A 19,933-nucleotide genomic window follows, 5' to 3' on the forward strand; every position below is an offset into this window, starting at 1 on the left:
AGATGGTAGATGCCACTAAATGGGAGGGCAGGGCCTTTAGTTTTGTTACACTACAGTTGCTACCACAGTATTCTAGGTATTGCAGCTACATGAGCTTTCACCAGGGTGCTAGAAGACTTCATCTATGGGCTTCATGATAGTCTTCATCTAAACACTAAATAAAGATAATTTAAGAAGGTATCTAAGTGCCTTTGATGATGTTATTTTGTTGCAGACTACATCAATCTCACCAAAGTATTACAATTATTTTTAACTAGATAATTATCTCAACCCTCATGATGTGGACACCCTTTGCACTTGTAGCTACCTACTGACACTTGAATAAGATGCGTTATCTTGGTTTTAATAGCTATAATTTGCTATATTTGAGTCATATGTTCTCTTGTTGTCTGCCTGTTCCGGTTTTATACGTATCAATATTATAACAGTTGTTATAAGCATTTTCTCTATAGTTTTCTTAAAGGCTGGCAGGTGGAATATTTTGCCCTACGTAATATGTTTTAAATGTCCGTAGTGATATTAAACCGTAACTGTTGTATGATGTGGGATATGCACGACGCATGTGCGTTTTTTCCTGTTTGTCAGATGACCATCTTGACTGTTGAACACTCTTTGCTGAAGCTACGTTAGCGAGGTAGCTCGTAGGACCAACGTCACATCGTTTAGTTAGTTATACATGGAGATGATTTAAACTTGGATTAGTTTCAGCATCCTGTTGGTGTATGTGAACATGAGTGTCGCAGGGAAAACGTGGCCTGCGTCCTGCCTGCAGTCCGTGTTGTTGACATAGCTCTCTGCACTCGTTAGCATCATCCACCGCTCCCACTACCGACCAGCAGCGATGTACAAGGAGGGGGACGAGGTGCAGGACGACTGCGGCTCCCGGGAGGAGTGGACGCTCCTGTTCTGGACCTCTCTGGCCGTGATCGTCCCGGTCATCATCACGCTGTGGTGCAGCGCGCAGCGCTCCAAGCGGAAAACGCACATGAAGGACTTCTTTCGCAAGAGCAAGCACGGCTGGCACTACACAGACCTGTTCAACAAGCCCACCTACTGCTGTGTGTGTTCCCAGCATATCCTGCAAGGGGCTTTCTGCGACTGCTGCGGCGTGTGCGCCGACGAGCAGTGCCTTCGCCGGGCCGACCGGAGCCTGCCGTGCAAGGAGATTATGGCCCCTTCCCGGCCTGATGGAGCCATGGAGCACCGCTGGGTCCGGGGAAATGTCCCCCTCGCCAGCTACTGTGCAATGTGCAAACAGCAGTGTGGGACGCAGCCGAAGCTCTGCGACTTCAGGTAACGTTGACAGTGGGACAAGCGCATCCACATATGTAGTAGACTCACTTGTAGACCTGTAGCTGCGTTTGTGCGTAAAGGACCGATTTTGTTCTTGTTGCAGCCACTAAATCACATTAGGATATGGAAGGTAGGTGGTTGTCTACACATTAAGAATATCTACAACTCCCTGTACTGCAGTACAGTCCAACCGACCAGGGTTAACTTAACATAATGGAGTTCAACGACCTTTCATTTTAATCCGTCTTTAATTTGCTCTAATGGAGTACTGCTGTTGCTCTGTGGAACTGCACGGCACAGTCTAGCATAATCTCATATTAATCCCCCTTTAGCAGCGAGGAGTCTGAATTCCCTTTCTGTATGTTCTTTTTCTAATCTGTGTGTGTGTGTGTGTGTGTGTGTGTGTGTCTTTAACTTCTAGGTGTGTGTGGTGTCAGACCACAGTCCATGACGACTGCATGGACAGCCTGGCAGATTCAGACCATTGTGACCTGGGCGAGTTCCACAGCCTCATCATCCCTCCTCACTACCTCTACTGCGTCAACAAGCTCCGCAGGAGACACCCTGACGAGTACAGCAAGGTGGCCAAGTTATGACTGGGTTGTTTGGGGCCACAGATAGTATCTGTGTTGGTACAGCAGGCTTTATGTGGTGTCACAGAGCTTTATGTTGGAATTGTGTTCTTGTGTTTCTGCAGCTGGCGTCTTCTTGCGGCAGTGGCTGGACTCCAGTGTTGGTCCTGGCTAACACACGTAGCGGTAACAACATGGGGGAGGCTCTGCTGGGAGAGTTTCGCACCCTGCTCAACCCTGTGCAGGTCAGTCTTATCTTTGTTCGTGTCAGTTTGACTAAAGCATCCTTCCGGTCTCCCTTTAGTTGTCATCCAGCTGTCAAAGCCCGGTGATGACTCAAGATTGTAATTTCTTTCTTCTCGTCTCTCCTCCAGGTGTTTGACTTGTCGGAGCTGGCTCCCTCCAAAGCCCTCCAGCTGTGCACCCTCCTTCCCCCTGGTAGCGTCCGGGTGCTTGTGTGTGGGGGTGATGGCACAGTGGGTTGGGTGCTGGATGCCATCGACACTATGAAGCTGAAGGTGAGATGAGAATGAGATGGGATGTTTTTTTTTCTTTGATGCATTGCAATGTTGAATTCTTTGTCTCCACCTTCAATTTCTCTGTGCTAAGATAACAAGAGACCTGCTGCTCCTGTACTTTACTGTTTCAGGGCCAAGACCAGTTTATCCCAAGGGTGACCATCCTGCCCCTGGGCACAGGAAATGACCTTTCCAACACTTTGGGCTGGGGTGCTGGGTATGCTGGAGAGATCCCTGTGGAACAGGTTCTCCGCAACATCCTCGATGCGGAGGTGGTCAAAATGGACAGGTGGGTTTTTTTGTGGATTCAAGTTCTCTGTATTTCTGAAATCCTAGCTACAGCCCTGTTTGCGTTTTGTATGTTTCTGCTTATTGCCACATTATCATTTTCAGATGGAAAGTGCAGGTAGCTTCAAAAGGCCTCTACTTTCGTAAACCAAAGGTGAGTTTGATGTTTCTGTTGAATTTCTTTTATGATTATGCGTCCATATCTTTACCTACAAATATGTTGTTGTGCTATTGCTCAGGCTTTGTGTTTTGGGATTTGCTGTGCAGTTTGTCAGTGACATTGTTAGGAAACTGACCCATTGACACACTTAGCAGTTTAAATAATGCATATACTGCATGTCCTCCTCAGGTTCTGTCCATGAACAACTACTTTTCTGTGGGGCCCGATGCTCTGATGGCGCTCAACTTTCACACACATCGCGAGAAAACGCCCTCCTTCTTCTCCAGCCGCATCATCAACAAGGTCGGAGAGTTTGAAAGGCTTCATTTGAATACACAAATCAGGTTTACTTTGTACTTGAATTTTCATATTAACGCACAGGTATTGCATGTTGGTTCATAGTCAGGAACATCAGGACAACAAGGTGCTTTGTATTGATACCTACTTTTCTCTTTCCCCAGGCTGTATATTTCCTGTATGGCACCAAAGATTGTTTAGTACAGGAATGTAAGGATCTGGATAAGAGGATTGAGGTACAGTAGCCTTGTTCATGTAATGAAGTTTCATGTTTATTCTGCTTTCATGTCTGCAGTTCACAAAGGGTATCAGACAGTATCAGCCAATGTTTTTACTGTATGTGTGATATTTTTGGATGAAAATGACTGACTTGTCTGGGTCTGCTTATGAATGAAATTTCCAATGACTACTTTTTGTAGTCATTGGAAATTTTTTACTATTCTGCTGTTGTCATTATTTTGGATTTTACATTGAGTTTCTAAAAGTGGGTATTCATTGACAAACCCTCATCCTAGAGGTGTTTGGAATTTGTTATCATTAGTTATTTGTAGCTATGTTTTATAGTGGACGGTAATGGTAAGTGTTAGTATAAAGACCAGAAGCAAGAGGGAACAGCTAGTCTGGCTTTTGCTAAAGTTCAAAAATGCACCTCCATAAAACCTGTCTTACTTACATTTCTATATGAATTTAACAGACAAGATAGAACACGCTAATCAGTGAGCTTTGGGGGTGTTTGTTGAATGTTTTTGAGCCAGGCTAGCTGTTTTCCCCTGCTATCAGGCTTTATGCTAAGCTAGGCTAATCGTCTCCTAGCTTTAGCTCCATATTTATCACAAAAGCATGAGATTGGTATCAATCTTCTCTTCTATTTCTCTGCAGAAATGCAAATAAGTGTATTTCCACAATACACAAAAATGACATGACCTGCCATTGATGACAGGTTATTTTCACTATCAAAAATTCACTACATGTTTATAAAACATGTGTGCCTTCACCACACAGTACCTCATTTATAAGTATTATAGTTCAGCAGAATTGATTATAGTTCTATTTTTTAGTGGCTCTTTTTATATATTTGAGCCTTATTTTTCTTATCTCACCTTTTTAATATTTGTGCTGTTTATAGTGAAGTACTGTATATCTTTAAAATTTAGTGTCCTGTAAAATATTCTGCTCTGTACATACTTCAGTCACTCTTCAATAACAAAATATAAGGGATCCTTATAAAAATTGCTTGTCTTTGTTGTGTGTTGGTGTTAAAAATGAATGTTGGATGACACATTGTTATCAGAACTTTTTAACTCTCAAATATCATAATATAAAATCCAGAATTGGTTGGGCTTTACGCTCTAGACAAGTTTACACTTGACCTTATTTTTCCTGTTGTGTTGCTTACAGACATGTTGGACAGATCAGAAAATAATATTGTTTTGTTGGTCAGAGTGTCCAGTCATATCTAACATTAACCAAGTTGAAATTCAACAAATACCATTTGCCTGTGAGAGAGAAGTGCCAGGGCTGGATAGGGAAGATTGAAACTGATTTTAGAACGTTGACAATGATCAATACTGTGTGTGTGTGTGTGTGTGTGTGTGTCTACCACAGCTGGAGCTAGATGGGGAGAGGGTGGCACTGCCCAGTCTGGAGGGCATCATAGTTTGTAACATTGGCTACTGGGGCGGAGGCTGCAGACTCTGGGAGGGTATGGGAGATGAACCCTGCCCCCCCACACGGTAAGACCAGCACGGTTATTTGGGACAGTTAGAGCTAATTACCATTGTCACCATCAATTCATCAGTTATTTTTTTGATAATTATTTTACTGAAAATAAAAAAATGTCAGATGCCCATCATGAGTAAGCAGAATTCATGTCCAGTTATTATGCTCTGCTATTCTTACTGAAGTGTTTATATGAAGTGCACCTGGTTACTATGGGAACCAATCCTGAGCAGCAGTGTTGTTTCCTGTCTCTCTTTGCAGGTTGGATGATGGTCTGCTGGAGGTGGTGGGTGTCTTCGGCTCCTTCCACTGTGCTCAGATCCAGGTCAAGCTGGCCAACCCTGTACGACTGGGACAGGCCCACACTGTCAGGGTGAGGCCAAGTCACACACGTGCACACGCACTCACACAGTCCCTACACAGCACTTCCTGTTTACCTCAATGAGTAGATGTAGAGGAAGACAATGAGGGAGTCAACTTATTTTTCACTACCATTTGCCTCATCACAGCACTTGAGAATCTAATTTTAACTAATCTGATTAAGTACGCGTTACTCGACTCCTGCATGTGCTCATTTTCTTTGCTTATTTTCACTCCACCTCACTCTGTTCTTTTCTTTGCTCCCTCTTTCATGTTAAGCCTCCAGCAAAAAAAGTCCATACATAAACACTCTCAAAAACATGTGAAAATCAGCTACTGATGATGTACTGTGTATTTCTAGGTCAAAATGAAAAAACAAATAAATTTAGCCTTTCAGAGACTTACAAGTGCTTTAAAATGGAACGGTTACTGCTGCCACCTCCATTATTTTCACTGTTAACACCACATCAGTGGCAAGGAAAAAGAGAGGATGGATGCCATTATTGTGCATCTGTATGGGTATGTGAGTGTGACCGTGACAACCACAAGAAGAACAACAAGATGGAGGAACTAGTTTTACTGGTATTTGAATAGCTTACATGGCTATTTGCATATAATGATTCTCAAAACCACTGCTGCCAACCCAGGGTGTATGTTTGATGTCATGAATAGGGGAACACAAAGTCAAGGGCTAACACAAAAAGGGGGGACTTTGTGAATACTATTTCTTGCATTGGTAAGCATTTTCATCAACTTAGCAAATAACACACTTCTTCAAGCCTTCCGTAATAATGGTAGTCAAAAGAATTAGGAATGCTGTGTTCATTTCTGTATCACTAATGGCCTTACCCTACTGAAAATGATCTTTTTAGATTATTAGCAGAGACCTGACAATGATAGATAATATACTTGTGTCGTGAACCAAAAAATAATCAAGAGCACTTTTACTTCATTGGCTTTGATTTATGTTGAATGTGTATCTTTAGGAGAATATTATAATATATTAATCTAAACATAAATACTTTTTCCATAAGAATTTGGGTGGCGCTCCACCAATCAAAAGGTCAGCACAGTCTGTAACCTGACAGGTGAAATCCACAGCAGCAAAAAGACTAAGCAAGATTAAGTTTCTTGCTTTGCTGTGAGCAACAGTTGAAGGTAGCTTAGATGAGAGTACCTTTATTTTTATCAAGTCAGAGCTTTTCTCATCTGGCTCATGGCAACTGAAAAATAAGAAGTTCAGAGAGATTACAGTGAGTTACTCAAACTGTAAAACGGTTGGGGCAGAGGGATAAAGTGAGGACATGTCCTCCTGTCCCAACTGGAAATATTAACCAGAGGGGATAGGTTTAGCATAGCAGCAGCCTGTATTGTAGTCATTGCCATGGTGACCAAATTGCGCCCAGCTGTGCAAAATATAGTACAGAAACATTACTGAGCTAGATGTAGAGGTTATCACTCAAATCACCATTACTGACGATGCCGCCCTCTCCAGCTGGTTCTTAAGAGCTCCAAGATGCCCATGCAGGTGGACGGAGAGCCGTGGGCTCAGGGCCCCTGCACCATCACCATCACCCATAAGACCCAGGCCTTCATGCTGTACCACAGCGCCGAGCAGACGGATGACGACGACGACGACGAATCCAGCGCCTCTGAGACAGAGAGCCCCACCCCTCACGATTCACCCAGGCCCCCAGGGCCAGCATCCGCTCGCGCATGACCCACCCCAAACATCATGTGATCTGAAGCTCCTCTCACCTTAGTTTATGCCCTTTCTTTGGCCCAGCTTCTATTAATCTATCATCGTAATGGCTCATATTATTGGGCGCTTAGTCGTCATCCTCTAAGATCTTTGAACACACTTAATTCTCAGATCATGTTGATGAGAAGAGATGTTATAATTTTCCTGTGTAATCACTTCCTGTCTTTTTCAGAGAGCTCACAGGAGTTAGAAAGGTTAGTTCGGTCCTTTATCTTCACACTCCTCCATATATATTGTAAGCCAGAGCTCAGGCAACTCAGAAAGGAGGAGATGAATGTTTTGGCGAAAGATTGCTGTTTATTTGCACTGATCCCTTGTGCCATAGATATATATAGTCGACTATACTGTATTGATTATAATGTATTTTACAAACAAATGCCCAGTGCAGGCCTGTAGGTATCAGTGAGCCATTTTAATAGGATGACCAAGTTGCTGATCAAACCCCCTCAAAGCCATGTCTAAATCAACAGCAGGCCATGAAGTTGTATCACAGGAGGGAATACTACTGTCATATGGAGGTTTGCCTGAAGGTACATGAAAGCTTTATTTCCTGTAAGTGATTTTTTTTTTTTATTCCACAAAGAACAAAATCAGAATAGGACTACAGTGGATGGTGGGTGAAACAGGATATATTAATTCCCCTTTCAGGTCCTTCATCACAATGTTGATAGTTTTTTTAGTGTCTCCTGCATTTGTCACCTAAGATAAGGCTTTGAAATGTGTGTGTGTAGGGCAAAAAGTCTCTGAACCTCTACTCTGTTACAACTGCAATGTGTTCTTAATCACTGGACGTTGATGTTTGTTTACATCATGATGCACTGTCTCAAGTAGCTTGCCAAACTGCTGGTTTGTACAATAATATATGAAACTATATTTAACTTTCCTGTAAGAGCTACAGGAAACAGTCTGACTTGAGGTTTTGAAAGTATGGCCAAGTAACTTGTTTGGATGATCCATTTTGCCTTCATGTTAACCCTTTTTTTCGTCTTCTTTACACACCTCCTCTTTACATTTTTTATGTTGCACTGTTTTGGCACTTAAGCTGATAAATACCTTACACTGCATAGGAAGTGGTAATGTTGATAGTGATAACTGCTGGTGAGATTATACTGTCCCATGTACTGTAGCTATTTTATGTTATTCAAGCAGTCCTCTTGCATCTTGTCATTTGTGTTTTACCAATCTGTCCTTGTTCATGCACTCCTCAATACTCACCACAAGGTGGCGGACTCAAGACAGTATTTTTCATAGATGGGTAAAGAAGAGTTGGTCTTGTACTTAAACCTCTACAGTTTAATATTAATACCATCAGAGTAACTTGCATGTACTTTCTGTGTAGTTGTCAGGTGGTTTTATTGATTAGTCTTTCCTGTACTCTACATAATGTGTGCAAGAGGTCATTTTTGGTTCTTTCTGTAAAATAGCCTACCTGTAGGGAGAATTAATTTTGCCATTTTAGGTGATCCTGTTTGTTGCAGAATGGTTGCCTGTTGCTCACAGCCATAACAGAAAAGTCTGTAGAATAGAAAAGCTGAACAGGGATCAGTTAATAGCCGCGTAATGCCTATGCTTTTGCAATATACACCCCCTTGGCAGGTAACCAAGGCTAATGGTTTCATTACCCCATTTGTTCGGTGAATGTCTTCATGCTCAAGGGCACCTATTTGACCTTTTACCTTATCATCCATGTTTACCAGAGTTGTGTGTGTTGTTACACTGAATTTATTTGTAACGTAACTGGGTTTATTGGCAGGTTTTTAGCCACATCAGCAGCATGGCTCTAGTTCAACACACTGTTTTAGAGTTCAGTATCTCGACAAATGTTGAATGGATTGTGATGCAATTTGGTACAGTTATTCATGGTCCCCCGAGAATGAATCTTAATGATTCTGTTGATCCTCCGAGTATTTATTTAGCACCACCAATAGGTAAAAATTGTGGTTGTCAAACACTTCAGTGCTTGGCGGGATACAGCACAAGATGTGCCAACTGTATGCATGACAGCATGATGCTAACATGCTAGCTTTCAGCACAAATCAGAGTTGGTCCTAAATTCAGCTGTGGTCTGCAAAATACAGATAAAATATATTTTTTTGAAATAAAATCCAGCTGCCTCGCAAGGTGACTGTGACTGTGCTGGATGTGTAAATATGCTTTTGTTTGCTAACATATTCAGCATAGCAACTTTATGAGGCCATAATTCATCAAATGTATATTATTGTGACTTATGCAGTTTTGACGTGATAAAAGTTGACAATGTGGAGCCAAGCCCAGCTGAGTGCAATATGTCCCAGACAACGCCAATTGTACAACAACATGGCCTGTTTTCTGGCACCACCCTTAAAATGTTTTGCCCAAGTAGTGGTAAGGCTTTAACAACAGCAAAGTGGTCTCTTCATTATTAAATCATGAAACAAATTTGTTTCCTGGCATGATGACCTCACAGGGTTGCTAGTGTGGCTAAAGACTTGCCTGTTTTATTGTGGGGGTGGAGGAATGACTGTGATGTTACTGGTTGTTTTGAATGCTACCAATCCACTGCTGTCAGTCTATTATTGTTATATCTAGGCACATGTAAAACAGTATTTATATAAACTCAATTTAGCAAGGCAAACTGGGTGATGCTGTGTAAGATACTGTATATAACCTATGTGCTATCCTTGACTGACATCAAATAATTAGCACTGGGCTCTAGCATTCAAAATGCAGTTGATGCTCACATTACACTGTGTTGTTTGTACCAAAATGCTTTATTAATTAATACACATTTGCAAATGCTTACCTTTTTTGCTGTCAAATATGTGTACACATAAAAAACAAGGGAACCCTAAAGACTAATAAGAATGTGTAGAAAACAATTTATTTCATTTTGACTATCATATAAGAGGAAACCCTTTCTTGACCTATGCTAAATAGAAATGAGACTACAAAGAAACATTGTCTGGAAGAAAATGAGTTTTTATTGGTCACAATCATGTAACACATAGCTGTTTACAAAAATGGTAGTAAAGAGGGTCTAGCGAATTTGCTACTACAGGTGTCAAAAGCTGATTTTGATTGAACTGAATGTAATGAAGTGATCTTTTGAATTTGAAGACATTCCCATAAATATTTTCATATATAAACTGCATGTCTCTGTGTTTTAATTAAGTTATATTATAAATAATTCAAGAATCTGAGGGAAAAACTGCTGCTGTGATGCCTGGTCAAAGATCACAGTGGCTATGCCCATGTGGGATATAATAAAGCCATAACACTGACATCATGACATTGGGATGTGGTGATCATTTACAACTAAACAAACATTGAGTTGCAAGAGAACTGAACATTTGGTGGTTGGATTTCAAGTTTTTACACAAAACCGATTCACCAACAAGAAAAAGACCATCAAACCATCGAATTAAAGAAAAACTCAGATCTTTGGAAAACATTCAATGTGAAGAACAAAGAATTTGATTTCAGTTGAGGATCAGATCATGACTAGATAAACAACATAACAGCAGTCAACACAATGACCCACAACAACAACACAAGACAAATATTAAGAGCTTATGCAATAACGTGAAATGTTACAGTAAAAAGTAGAGATGAACACAATTATGTAAGATCACTCTCAACATAACATCAATATTTGGATGCTGATTACAGCATGGGAAAAAGTAATCATTTCACAAACAGAAACACCTCACAACACAAACCCTATGAATACCAATTTGGTGAAGCTAATTTTTTGAGGATTTATCAGCTAAATTTCCCATTAAAGGTGCAGTGTTTAGAATTTAGCGGCATCTAGTACGACAGACTTGGCAGAAATGGAATATAATACTCATAAGTATGATTTATTTAGTGTATAATCACCTGAAAATAAGAGTCATTATGTTTTCGTTACCTTAGAATGAGCCCGTTATATCCTCTTCCACAGAGACCGCCATGTTGCACTGCCATGTTTCTACAGTAGCCCAGAGCAGACAAACCAAACACTGGCTCTAGAGAGGGCCTTTCACATTTTTCGTGAGTTACGCAGCCACCTTAGGTTCTCATACATGCTTAAAAGGGGAGGGGCAGGGGGAAGGGTATTCAGTTTCTTGCAATCTGCAACCTCATGGCTAGATGTCACTAAATCCTACACACTGGTCCTTTAAGTGTCTTTCTGTCAGGAAAGTCCAGAATTGCTTCTACTTACTACTCTCGTGTAATTGTTTACACTTAAATATTTCCAGGTTAAAAAAACATGACTATTATTAAAAGTAATGATAATAAATACCAAAGACTGTCTCTGTGTATGTGTGTATGCATTTATTAAGCAATAGTATAGTGCCATTTCCTATGATATGACTGGTAATCTCCACATTTTTCTCATGCACAAGTCTCACAATGCCTCGTTCTATCTTGTTGTATAAGGACTGTAGATAAACACATCTGCTGCATTTAATCATTTTTGTTAGGCCGTTGATGCTGTCTAGTTGATCTCTCTGAAGAATGTTGGCGTCTGGGATTGTCTTTCTTAGTGAAATCAGACGCACTTGGCTTCTTTCCACCTGGTGCATTGGGAGGCTTTTTGTCTTGTCCTGAAGGAAAATATACAAAGTTTTCTTTATTAGCTCACCCATAGCATGAGAGTTGTGCCACTTGCCAAACTGATTAAAATTTTCACTTTCATAGAAAATAAATGTTTTCTGACGTTCTTGAAGCCACAATTACAAATGCAACTTGACAAAAGCCTTTTTGTTTGCTAACATCTTGGCACACAGGTAGTTCAAGTAATGCAGGTTGGTGAGCAGTTGTTTTTATTGGCAAGCCCAGTTCCCTGTGCACACTAGTCACTGCCAACTCTACTGCTGAGTAAGTCTGGGCAAGTCTATAGACGGACGCTCCACCTGTGACACATGGTAACTACTGGGCTAACATCATCACATTAAGATGTGACATCTTAATCTGGAAGGAAGGGAGGAAGGAGGAAGTCAGAACATTTACAGTAAAAAGACCGCACCTCAAACTAGCCTTTTCAATTCTATTCAAAAACTTTTACCAATTTCTGAATTATAAATACCATTCATGTCAACATGGAAGAAGGTAATTTGAAATCTAAATTCAATGCTAATGTGTTAAATGAACACAGTCTTTCAAAAAATTTGGAAAACTTATTTTCCTGTTCACTGTAGCCTTCTCACTGCTACAACTCTACTATTTTCCTGGGGAGTGTTACACCCATGATACATGGTAACCCAAGCAAGCTAATCTCATATGTGACAGCTTAATCTAAGACACTCAGAACATTTCCAGTGACAACTGCACCTCAAACTAGTCCTGCCACATACCCACATTCTATTTAAAAACCCAGGTAAAAAAAAAATTTAGCATAAAATTTCAGAAATGTACATAAGAATTTCAAACACATTGTACAAATTCAGAGTAAAAATTGCTTTTTTTAGCCACAGATAATTACTTTCGAAGTATGCATCTGCCTGCAGTCTATTATTCAGGCGTTCATCACCACAGTGCATGGAAAGCTTCCAAGAATAACACACTTACTGCTGTGTTCACTGGGCCACCACCTTCATGGTAAATACTGATAAATGATGCCATTTAAAAAAATCACCCACCAATTCAAAAAGTAATGAGTCAAATCGTAATGAGAGAAGTCCTGCCAGTGGCTTGTGAACTACAATGATTCCATAAGGAGTGGTATGCAGCATGTTGTTTATATTGCAGCTTACATAAAGTGTTCTTCAAGACTAATGGTATCTTAGGTCAGATACAAAACAAGACTTGGTCAAAACCTAGTATATGGCTGGACTGTGTATGGTCAATGTGTGAAATTGTGGCCAGTTTGTTACAGGGATAGTCAGTGGTAGTGTCTATAACGTGAACTCCTGGATATTAAATGTTAATCTGGAATTTTCTGTAGTGGTCCCGGTAATATTTACTTAAGTAGTATATCACATGACATGGTTAAGTAATGGTTTGAGTAAAAAAAAAGGAAACACTTTCCACTCATATCGTCTATGTTTGACGTGAAAGAGAACTGACTTTATTTAATTATAACTATTCTAATTATCTGTTAACTCCCCCTGCTCTTTCATCTGTTTCACTCGGTGGATGTCTTGTTTTTCACTCAGCATTGAGTGTTTTGTAACAGTGGTTATTTGGGGTGCTTTAATTGTGCTTTAACTCCCTTTTTCTGCCTCTTTCACAGTTAAGGCGGCTGTGGTGAGAGGTTTGACAGCATTTTGGGTGCAAATTCAGGAGGCTTATCTATTATTATTATCAGCTTATCTATTATTATTATCAGCTGCCCAACACTAAACTGATATAACAGCTACATGAGTCATATGTTTTATCTGCAAGACTCGTGTTTCAATGCTGTTGTTGTTGTTGAAAACGTCAGAGAAATAAAAAGCTTGCATTCTGGTATTAGTTCAGTGCATTCACTGCATTTAACACCAGAGCTGAGAGAGTCAGAGCTCAGAGCAGAAACACAGTCACTCTGCTTTGCTGCTGTCCTCCATCATCTCACACCGATTCATTTCAGTATTTCCCCTATAATTGTACAGGCCTGGTGGGCCACCGGGCCAACAAGAACCCCCACCAGGCCAAAAAAATCTTTTTTTTACTGCCAAAAATAACTCCAAATATCCATTAATTTGGAAATCAATAATCAATAGCGTTTGGGAACCTCTGTGCAACACTGTCCTGAAACATGAGTCAACCTCTGTATCGTTACCTGGGAAACTCTTGATGTGACAGAGTGCCACTGATATCAGAGTCCGAGAGCGTGTGGGATGCAGGTTAGCTAACGTGAACACGGCACCGCCTAAAAAGAGAAAAAGTTCTAATGCAGGTGACAGACAAACAAATATATTAATGTTTTTCTCCAAAACTCTGGAGCCAAGTAAAAATGCAGAAGGGGGAGAAGTGAGAGGGGCAGCTTATTTTTATGCAATAAATGCCATTTATTAAGTCATCCTCTCCTTGTGACCACTTTGTTTTAAGTCTTGAATATACTGAGCAAACAAAAATTTGAATGTAAATATAAATTGCAGATCGCCTGCTGCACCACCTGGCCGAAGCTGACCACGTGGATATGCCGTCCTGCGCGCCTCGTCTCTTTAGGGTTTTTTTGGTGCGTACCACCAGGCCTGAAAAAAATTCTAGGGGAAACACTGCATTTTGAAAGCGTAACGGCCAAGGGGAACATTCAAACACGGCCGGCCGACCAATGGTGTAACTTCATCACTCACTCACTCACGAACAAACGTGGTTATAGGTCCAGCCCCGCTGTTGCAGTCCAAGCAAAAATACAGTACAGCAATATCAGCAGGTGAAAGACACAATGGCAACCGCTTTCTGTCTGAAAGCACAACAAGAAGCAAATGTTTTTTTCCCTGCACCACCCAGAAGCCTTGAGGGCTTCAGCATGCATCATATAAAGGGCTTGTTGAACAGCTTCTGACACCACCTCCCAAAATTGACAATTTGACAATCACAACATCATCATGCAGTGATTGGCCTGGTGAGTGTAGGTGAGAAAGAAGGTGGTGTTAGAATTTCTTCACTTTGTTTTTTCACACAACTACTTGTGTCACATTTCATGTGTACAGTTGTGTGCGACATCACTCATTTGTAAGATTCATGACATCAAGTCAACAAATTTGAGCTAAAGAGACAGAATTCTTGGAGAGAGACAGGGGAGGTAGTGGGTGCCTGTGCCTGTAACTGTGTGGTACATCCATGAAAAATGTACTTTTCATTACAAAAATGTACTCCTCTTGATCTTTTGTTTTTGAGTTTGCGGCTGAGTGTGAATGTGTTGCTTTATGAACTGGCTTACAGACAGTTTTCTTCTTTTTATCGTGGTAGTTTTTTTTCTGAGGTTGGCAATTCTTCAAGTGGATAAGCCGGATAAGCTACGTATGCTAGGTATTTTATTTTTCTGTGTGCTGTGTAATCAGTTGGTCGGTTGGTTGTTAGTTGACTGATTTGCCTTTCAGTCGTTTGAACTATTCATGCTTTTTCTCTTTGAGGTCATTTGATACATGCTAAATTAAAGCCACCATGTGTAGAATTTTTTATGTGATTATTACATCTTTCAGATTATTCTGACGGCAGAAGTTTCATGGTAAAAAATTGTTGCTGTCAGTCTGTTATTTAATCTCAACAATTTGATATTGTGTGCGTGATTGTATGTTAATATCTGACTTACTTGGCCTTTGACCTGCCATTAATGGAGGAACCATATAGTATCCTGGTGGCCGGCCCAGTCCATGCTGGGTTGGATTCCAGCCTGGGTGTGACCCCATAAAGGGAAAACGAGGTACTGGCTGGAAGTATGGCCGGATGGGTGGACGACCTGGACTGTGGGACCTGGGAGGTTTTCTCTGTTGTGGAGGCTGTGACGGTTCTGAAACAAGAATAGGCAAACAGAGAAGCCATTATAAAGTGTACAGCCATAAATGTTTTATCACATTGTAGAGAGTCTATAGTAGAGAGCTTGTCATAAAGCATGTGTGCAAGACAATGACACATAAAGACATTTAATTAAAATCTCTAAATACTCGTACAATATAAGTGTATCAAACCGTGTATACAATGTGCTGCGAAACATACTTGTGCCAAAAAATATTAAAGCATCATTGTAAGAAAATATTCTAGACATGAAAACTTATTACATATGTGACTTGACTTTGTTCTATGACTTCAGAGTTACTGATGTGTGTGAATATTTTCCTGCACATGGACAAACGTCTTCTTACAGATAATTCTCCATCCTTTATTAACTAAAACAAATTGTTGATATAATGAATGTCAAATGTCACATAATGTTCACTGTCCTCTTGAACTTGTGTGTGTGTATATATATGTACATATATGAAAAGTGTTCCGAATATTTTGCCCCCTTCATGTATGTTAATGGAGTGCACAAAATATTAGGAACACTTTTTAATATAATGCATCCCAGTACACCAGCACCACCCACTACGACCTCAATAATAGCCATAAAGTAGAATTATCACCTTTCTGACAATGTCAACAAAAACTGAAAATGTATAAGCTTCGTAAATGTGGAATTTATGGCAGAGCTGTTGTATTGGATTGCATTATATTGCACAGATGTACCTAATCAGGTGGCCGAGTGTAGATTCACTGTACAGTTATTTATGAGACTTAAAGCACTAACCATGTACAGATTATTATCAGGTGCTATCATTGTACATATATAGATTTAGAATAAGGTCCCAGTTTTTTAATTTTAGTCCAGTGTCTAAATAAGATTTTAGTTATGTTTTATTACTTTTTTCTACTTTTTTGGGTGACCTTTTACTATTTTGTGATTCTTATGTGTAATTTTGCCATTATAATACTACACTTCCCTTTGGGATGAATTGAATACTCCATCTATCTGTCTGTCTGTCTTCTATATAGATGAACATACCAGATTCCGGCTGTGGTTCAGTGCTTGCATCTCCTGAGACAGGAACTGCTTTTTCCTCTGTGAAGATCACAAAACTCAGAATTTCAGTAGAAACAGTTCCCCCACCACAGCAAAACACAGTAAAAATTGGACATGATTAGCTTCACTATACTTTCAGAATACATATCCAAATGTAAAATCTCCCACTAAAAATGCACTAGCACATTCACCTGTTTTAACTATTGGTAGTCTGGCCTCAACAGGCTGTTTAAAGATCTCGCTCAGATGTTCCTTCAGGGCAGCAGCAAAGGCCTGTGTTGCTACCACCTTCTTGGAGTCCAGGTTGATTCGTGGGGTGTGAGGCTCACACTTTACAACCCGAGGTAAGTCAAACGAAGCCTGTGAGGAACAAGATAAAGGAGAGATATTTTTATGGGATGTGATTTCATGAATCATTGAAACATCTCATGCAAACAAATAATATACAGCTCTACTGGCCAGGGATAAAATTTGGCTAATTTCTATGTTTTGCTTCAGTAATACTGTTGAAGATATGCAGGGGCCCTTTAAATAAATCTTAATATTCCAAGTGTATTCAATAATGAGGACCACTTTTCTCATTTTAACTGCAATCGCTCTCTGTATAGTCATTTCTGTCATATTTTTTAGGCTAAACATCAATCTCTCCTTTCCACCTCCCCTACTTTATCTTTCTATGACAATTGTTTTCCACCTGTAGAAAGACCAGGGTTTGGGATTGACTCAGCAGACCGTTGATATCATCTTTGGCTTTTCTCATAATCTCAGTGTTCTCGGTGAACTTCTTCAGGAAGTCCCTATGTTTCGTCAGACCAATCTCCAGCTCACGGTCCACCTCATGTTGGGCCTCACGCTCCTCTTGGGTCAACATATCCCGCATCTCCTGATACACAGCTGCCAATGCTGTCTTCCTATTGATTGCTGAGTCCTGTAGGCAAAGACCATGATGGGAGCCGGTGGGGTGGAGACAAGTAAATACACACACCGGCATGTAATTGACATCACATTTTTCTTTGTAAATAATTCAATAATTAATTTTTTTCCAGTTGGTAAGTGTTCATGTGAATAACATGGGAAATGTCACCGTAAAAATTACCTTCAGCTTGCTCTGCATGTTGTTTATTTGAAACACAGTGGTCTCAGTCTTCTCGATCTTCCCATCCAGCAACCCAATCTTGGTTCTCAGGTCAGACTACAGAGACATATAAATAAAAAAGATATAAGACAGCTTCAGTACAAAGAGAATTATTACATTGGTTGTTATATTTGCCTGGAGCATAATGCAAATAATGTTTTAATATGTACACCATCTGTTTTATTCCTGCAGCACCTCTCTCTAACTGGCAGCATTAAGTATCACCTTACTATTAAAATATTTTCAGTTGCTCAAATGGATTTATACTCTTGACTGATTCAAACATTAGTGATTGACTTCTGTTTTGTATCACACATTATATGTTACTTCAGTTTTGTTATATTCTTGTTGTAAGTTATTAATACACTTTACGACAGCTTGACAGCTTGTTTATGTCGGTTTGGCACAGCAGGTTCATAACCACCTTAATGAGACCAGCTAGCTCCGTATATCCACTGATATCCCGTTAAACATAGAGTGAGGCAGCACACACACACACATACACACCTCTTTCAGGTTCCTCCGCTCCTCAGGAGATATGAAAGTGCATCCTTTGTGGACTGGGAGGCAGAGGCTGCAGATCAGGCGGTCGTGTTGGGTGCAGTAGAGCTCCATCAGCTTGTGGTGGTCGGGGCAGATGCGGTCCATCAGGTCACCGACAGGCTCACTCAACTGGTGGAGACTTAAGTTTGGATTTTCCCGGTGCGGCCGCAGGTGCTCGTCACAGAAAGAGGCCATGCAGGTGAGGCAGGTCTGGGACGCTTTTGCCTCCATACATGTATCACAGCGGATGACATCCTCTTTCTCGGCTTTGGCCCCCTCCTCTCCGGACAGACCGGCCTCGTTCTTGCTCGACCGGACTCTGAAGGTCTCCACGACCGTGCTGAGGACCGTGTTTTTCTTCAGCTCCGGTTTGGTGGCGAAGTGGGTCCGACACTGAGGACAGCTGTAGGTGTCCTTCCAGGTGGCGAGGAGGCAGTCCTGACAGAAGTTGTGTCCGCAGGGGATGGTTACTGGACTGTCAAAGGTGCTCAGACAGATACTGCAGGTCAGCTCTTCCTCCAGACTCATCAGGGAAAACGGACTCTCGTCCATTTCGGCTGAGGTGAGGCTTCAGGGAGAAACGAAACTTAACTTGTCAAGTCTGGGGAAACGAGGAAAAAACGATTTTCCATGTGATCATGCTGTTATTGAATTTCACCCCACCCCCTGGTCTGAAATTACAGTTAGCAAAAAGTCGGAGTAAAACGCTATATTTTCTTAAGCTCAGCTCAAATATCACGACGTCACGACGATAAATTTCTTATTTCAATAAAAGTGCAAACGACTTCACACCTACTACATACCCAAACATAATGATGTCCCTAAAATGAATAATTCCTTTTTGCCACACGTACCTTTGTGCTAGTGCAGATAACTTCCGCTCTCATAAACAGTTCAGAAATGTAGGCAGTGTTAACCAAGGCCAGATATGTCATGACTACGCACATCTCTCTCTCTCTCTCTCTCTCTCTCTCTCTCTCTCTCTCTCTCTCTCTCTCTCTCTCTCTTTCCCTTTCTGTGTGTGTGTGTCTGTGTGTGTACTTGTATGGCTATCCTTCTGAGAACCAATTTGAGTTTTATACAAGGAAAGTGAGGACATTTCTGACACCTTCAAAGGGCTGTTTGAAGGTTCAGACTTGGTTTTAGGGTCAAGGTTAGAAATGGGTTTAGGTTCATTTTAGGGTAAGGGTTGGAGTTAGGCACTAAGTTGTCATGGTTAAGGTTATGGGCAGGGGAATGCATTATATCAATGAAGGGCCTCATTACCTACGTGTGTGTGTACCAGGTATTTCTCGTGTTGTGGGGACTTAAATCTGTTTACAGTAGGGACTTTCTTCCCTTTTCCCTTTTCATCAAACTAGTAGAACAATGTTATGTTCTCTGGATTCATGTTATTGATAGCAACACTAGCACCATTTTCACAGCATACTGAGTCACTGTTGCTCCTTTACTACAAGTTCATGGCTCTTTAACATTTGATGGCAGTGTGTTATTGAGGGTTAAAAAGCTCAGACTATAGGTCTGTCACACACTGCGTGACCTTATCAATTCTGATACAATTTTAAGGCACATCTGCCAGCCAATTTTAAATGCAGTTAAATGGCCGTGTTATTAAGTTATAGCATGATACTGCAAACCAAAGACACACAAACACACAGTGGTCTGCAGAGGGACCAGGCAAAACAATCATTTCGGGGGGAAGTTTCAGCTTTCTTTAATCGGTAGAAGAAATCAAGTATGCCCCTACACTTCCAATAGAAAACAGAATTAAAATGTTTCCAAGAAGTCAAACTATAAATAATAAAAAAAATAATAAAAAATATCTGTAAGCTGAG

The 19,933-nt window shown here is 40.7% G+C and overlaps 2 protein-coding genes across 4 annotated transcripts; one reads left to right on the plus strand and one right to left on the minus strand.

Moving 5' to 3' along the window:
• The first annotated feature begins 94 nt into the window (after positions 1–94).
• dgke (diacylglycerol kinase, epsilon) lies at positions 95–10,540 on the plus strand. The gene is made up of 11 exons (XM_044346460.1): positions 95–1,293; positions 1,715–1,874; positions 1,991–2,110; positions 2,240–2,383; positions 2,515–2,672; positions 2,777–2,825; positions 3,021–3,134; positions 3,293–3,364; positions 4,734–4,861; positions 5,109–5,220; positions 6,703–10,540. Exons 1-11 carry the CDS (start codon positions 842–844, stop codon positions 6,925–6,927), a joined length of 1,734 nt encoding a protein of 577 aa, XP_044202395.1. The 5' UTR covers positions 95–841; the 3' UTR covers positions 6,928–10,540.
• A 379-nt stretch (positions 10,541–10,919) lies between these two features.
• LOC122979206 (E3 ubiquitin/ISG15 ligase TRIM25-like) lies at positions 10,920–19,058 on the minus strand. 3 transcript variants are annotated; one of them, XM_044346463.1, is made up of 8 exons: positions 18,953–19,058; positions 18,063–18,666; positions 17,517–17,612; positions 17,115–17,348; positions 16,612–16,780; positions 16,403–16,459; positions 15,173–15,370; positions 10,920–11,537 (listed from the first exon to the last, which is right to left on the minus strand). In XM_044346463.1, the coding sequence occupies exons 2-8, from the start codon at positions 18,648–18,650 to the stop codon at positions 11,398–11,400; spliced, it is 1,482 nt and encodes a 493-aa protein (XP_044202398.1). In that variant the 5' UTR covers positions 18,651–18,666; positions 18,953–19,058; the 3' UTR covers positions 10,920–11,397. The 3 variants fall into 3 exon arrangements, with proteins under 3 accessions (XP_044202398.1, XP_044202396.1, XP_044202397.1); XM_044346461.1 differs by having other exon boundaries at positions 18,063–18,699; positions 18,953–19,055; XM_044346462.1 differs by lacking the exon at positions 18,953–19,058 and having other exon boundaries at positions 18,063–18,938.
• Positions 19,059–19,933: the final 875 nt, after the last annotated feature.

Source organism: Thunnus albacares, chromosome 3, assembly GCF_914725855.1.
Source record: "Thunnus albacares chromosome 3, fThuAlb1.1, whole genome shotgun sequence".
Classification (NCBI taxonomy): Eukaryota; Metazoa; Chordata; class Actinopteri; order Scombriformes; family Scombridae; genus Thunnus; species Thunnus albacares.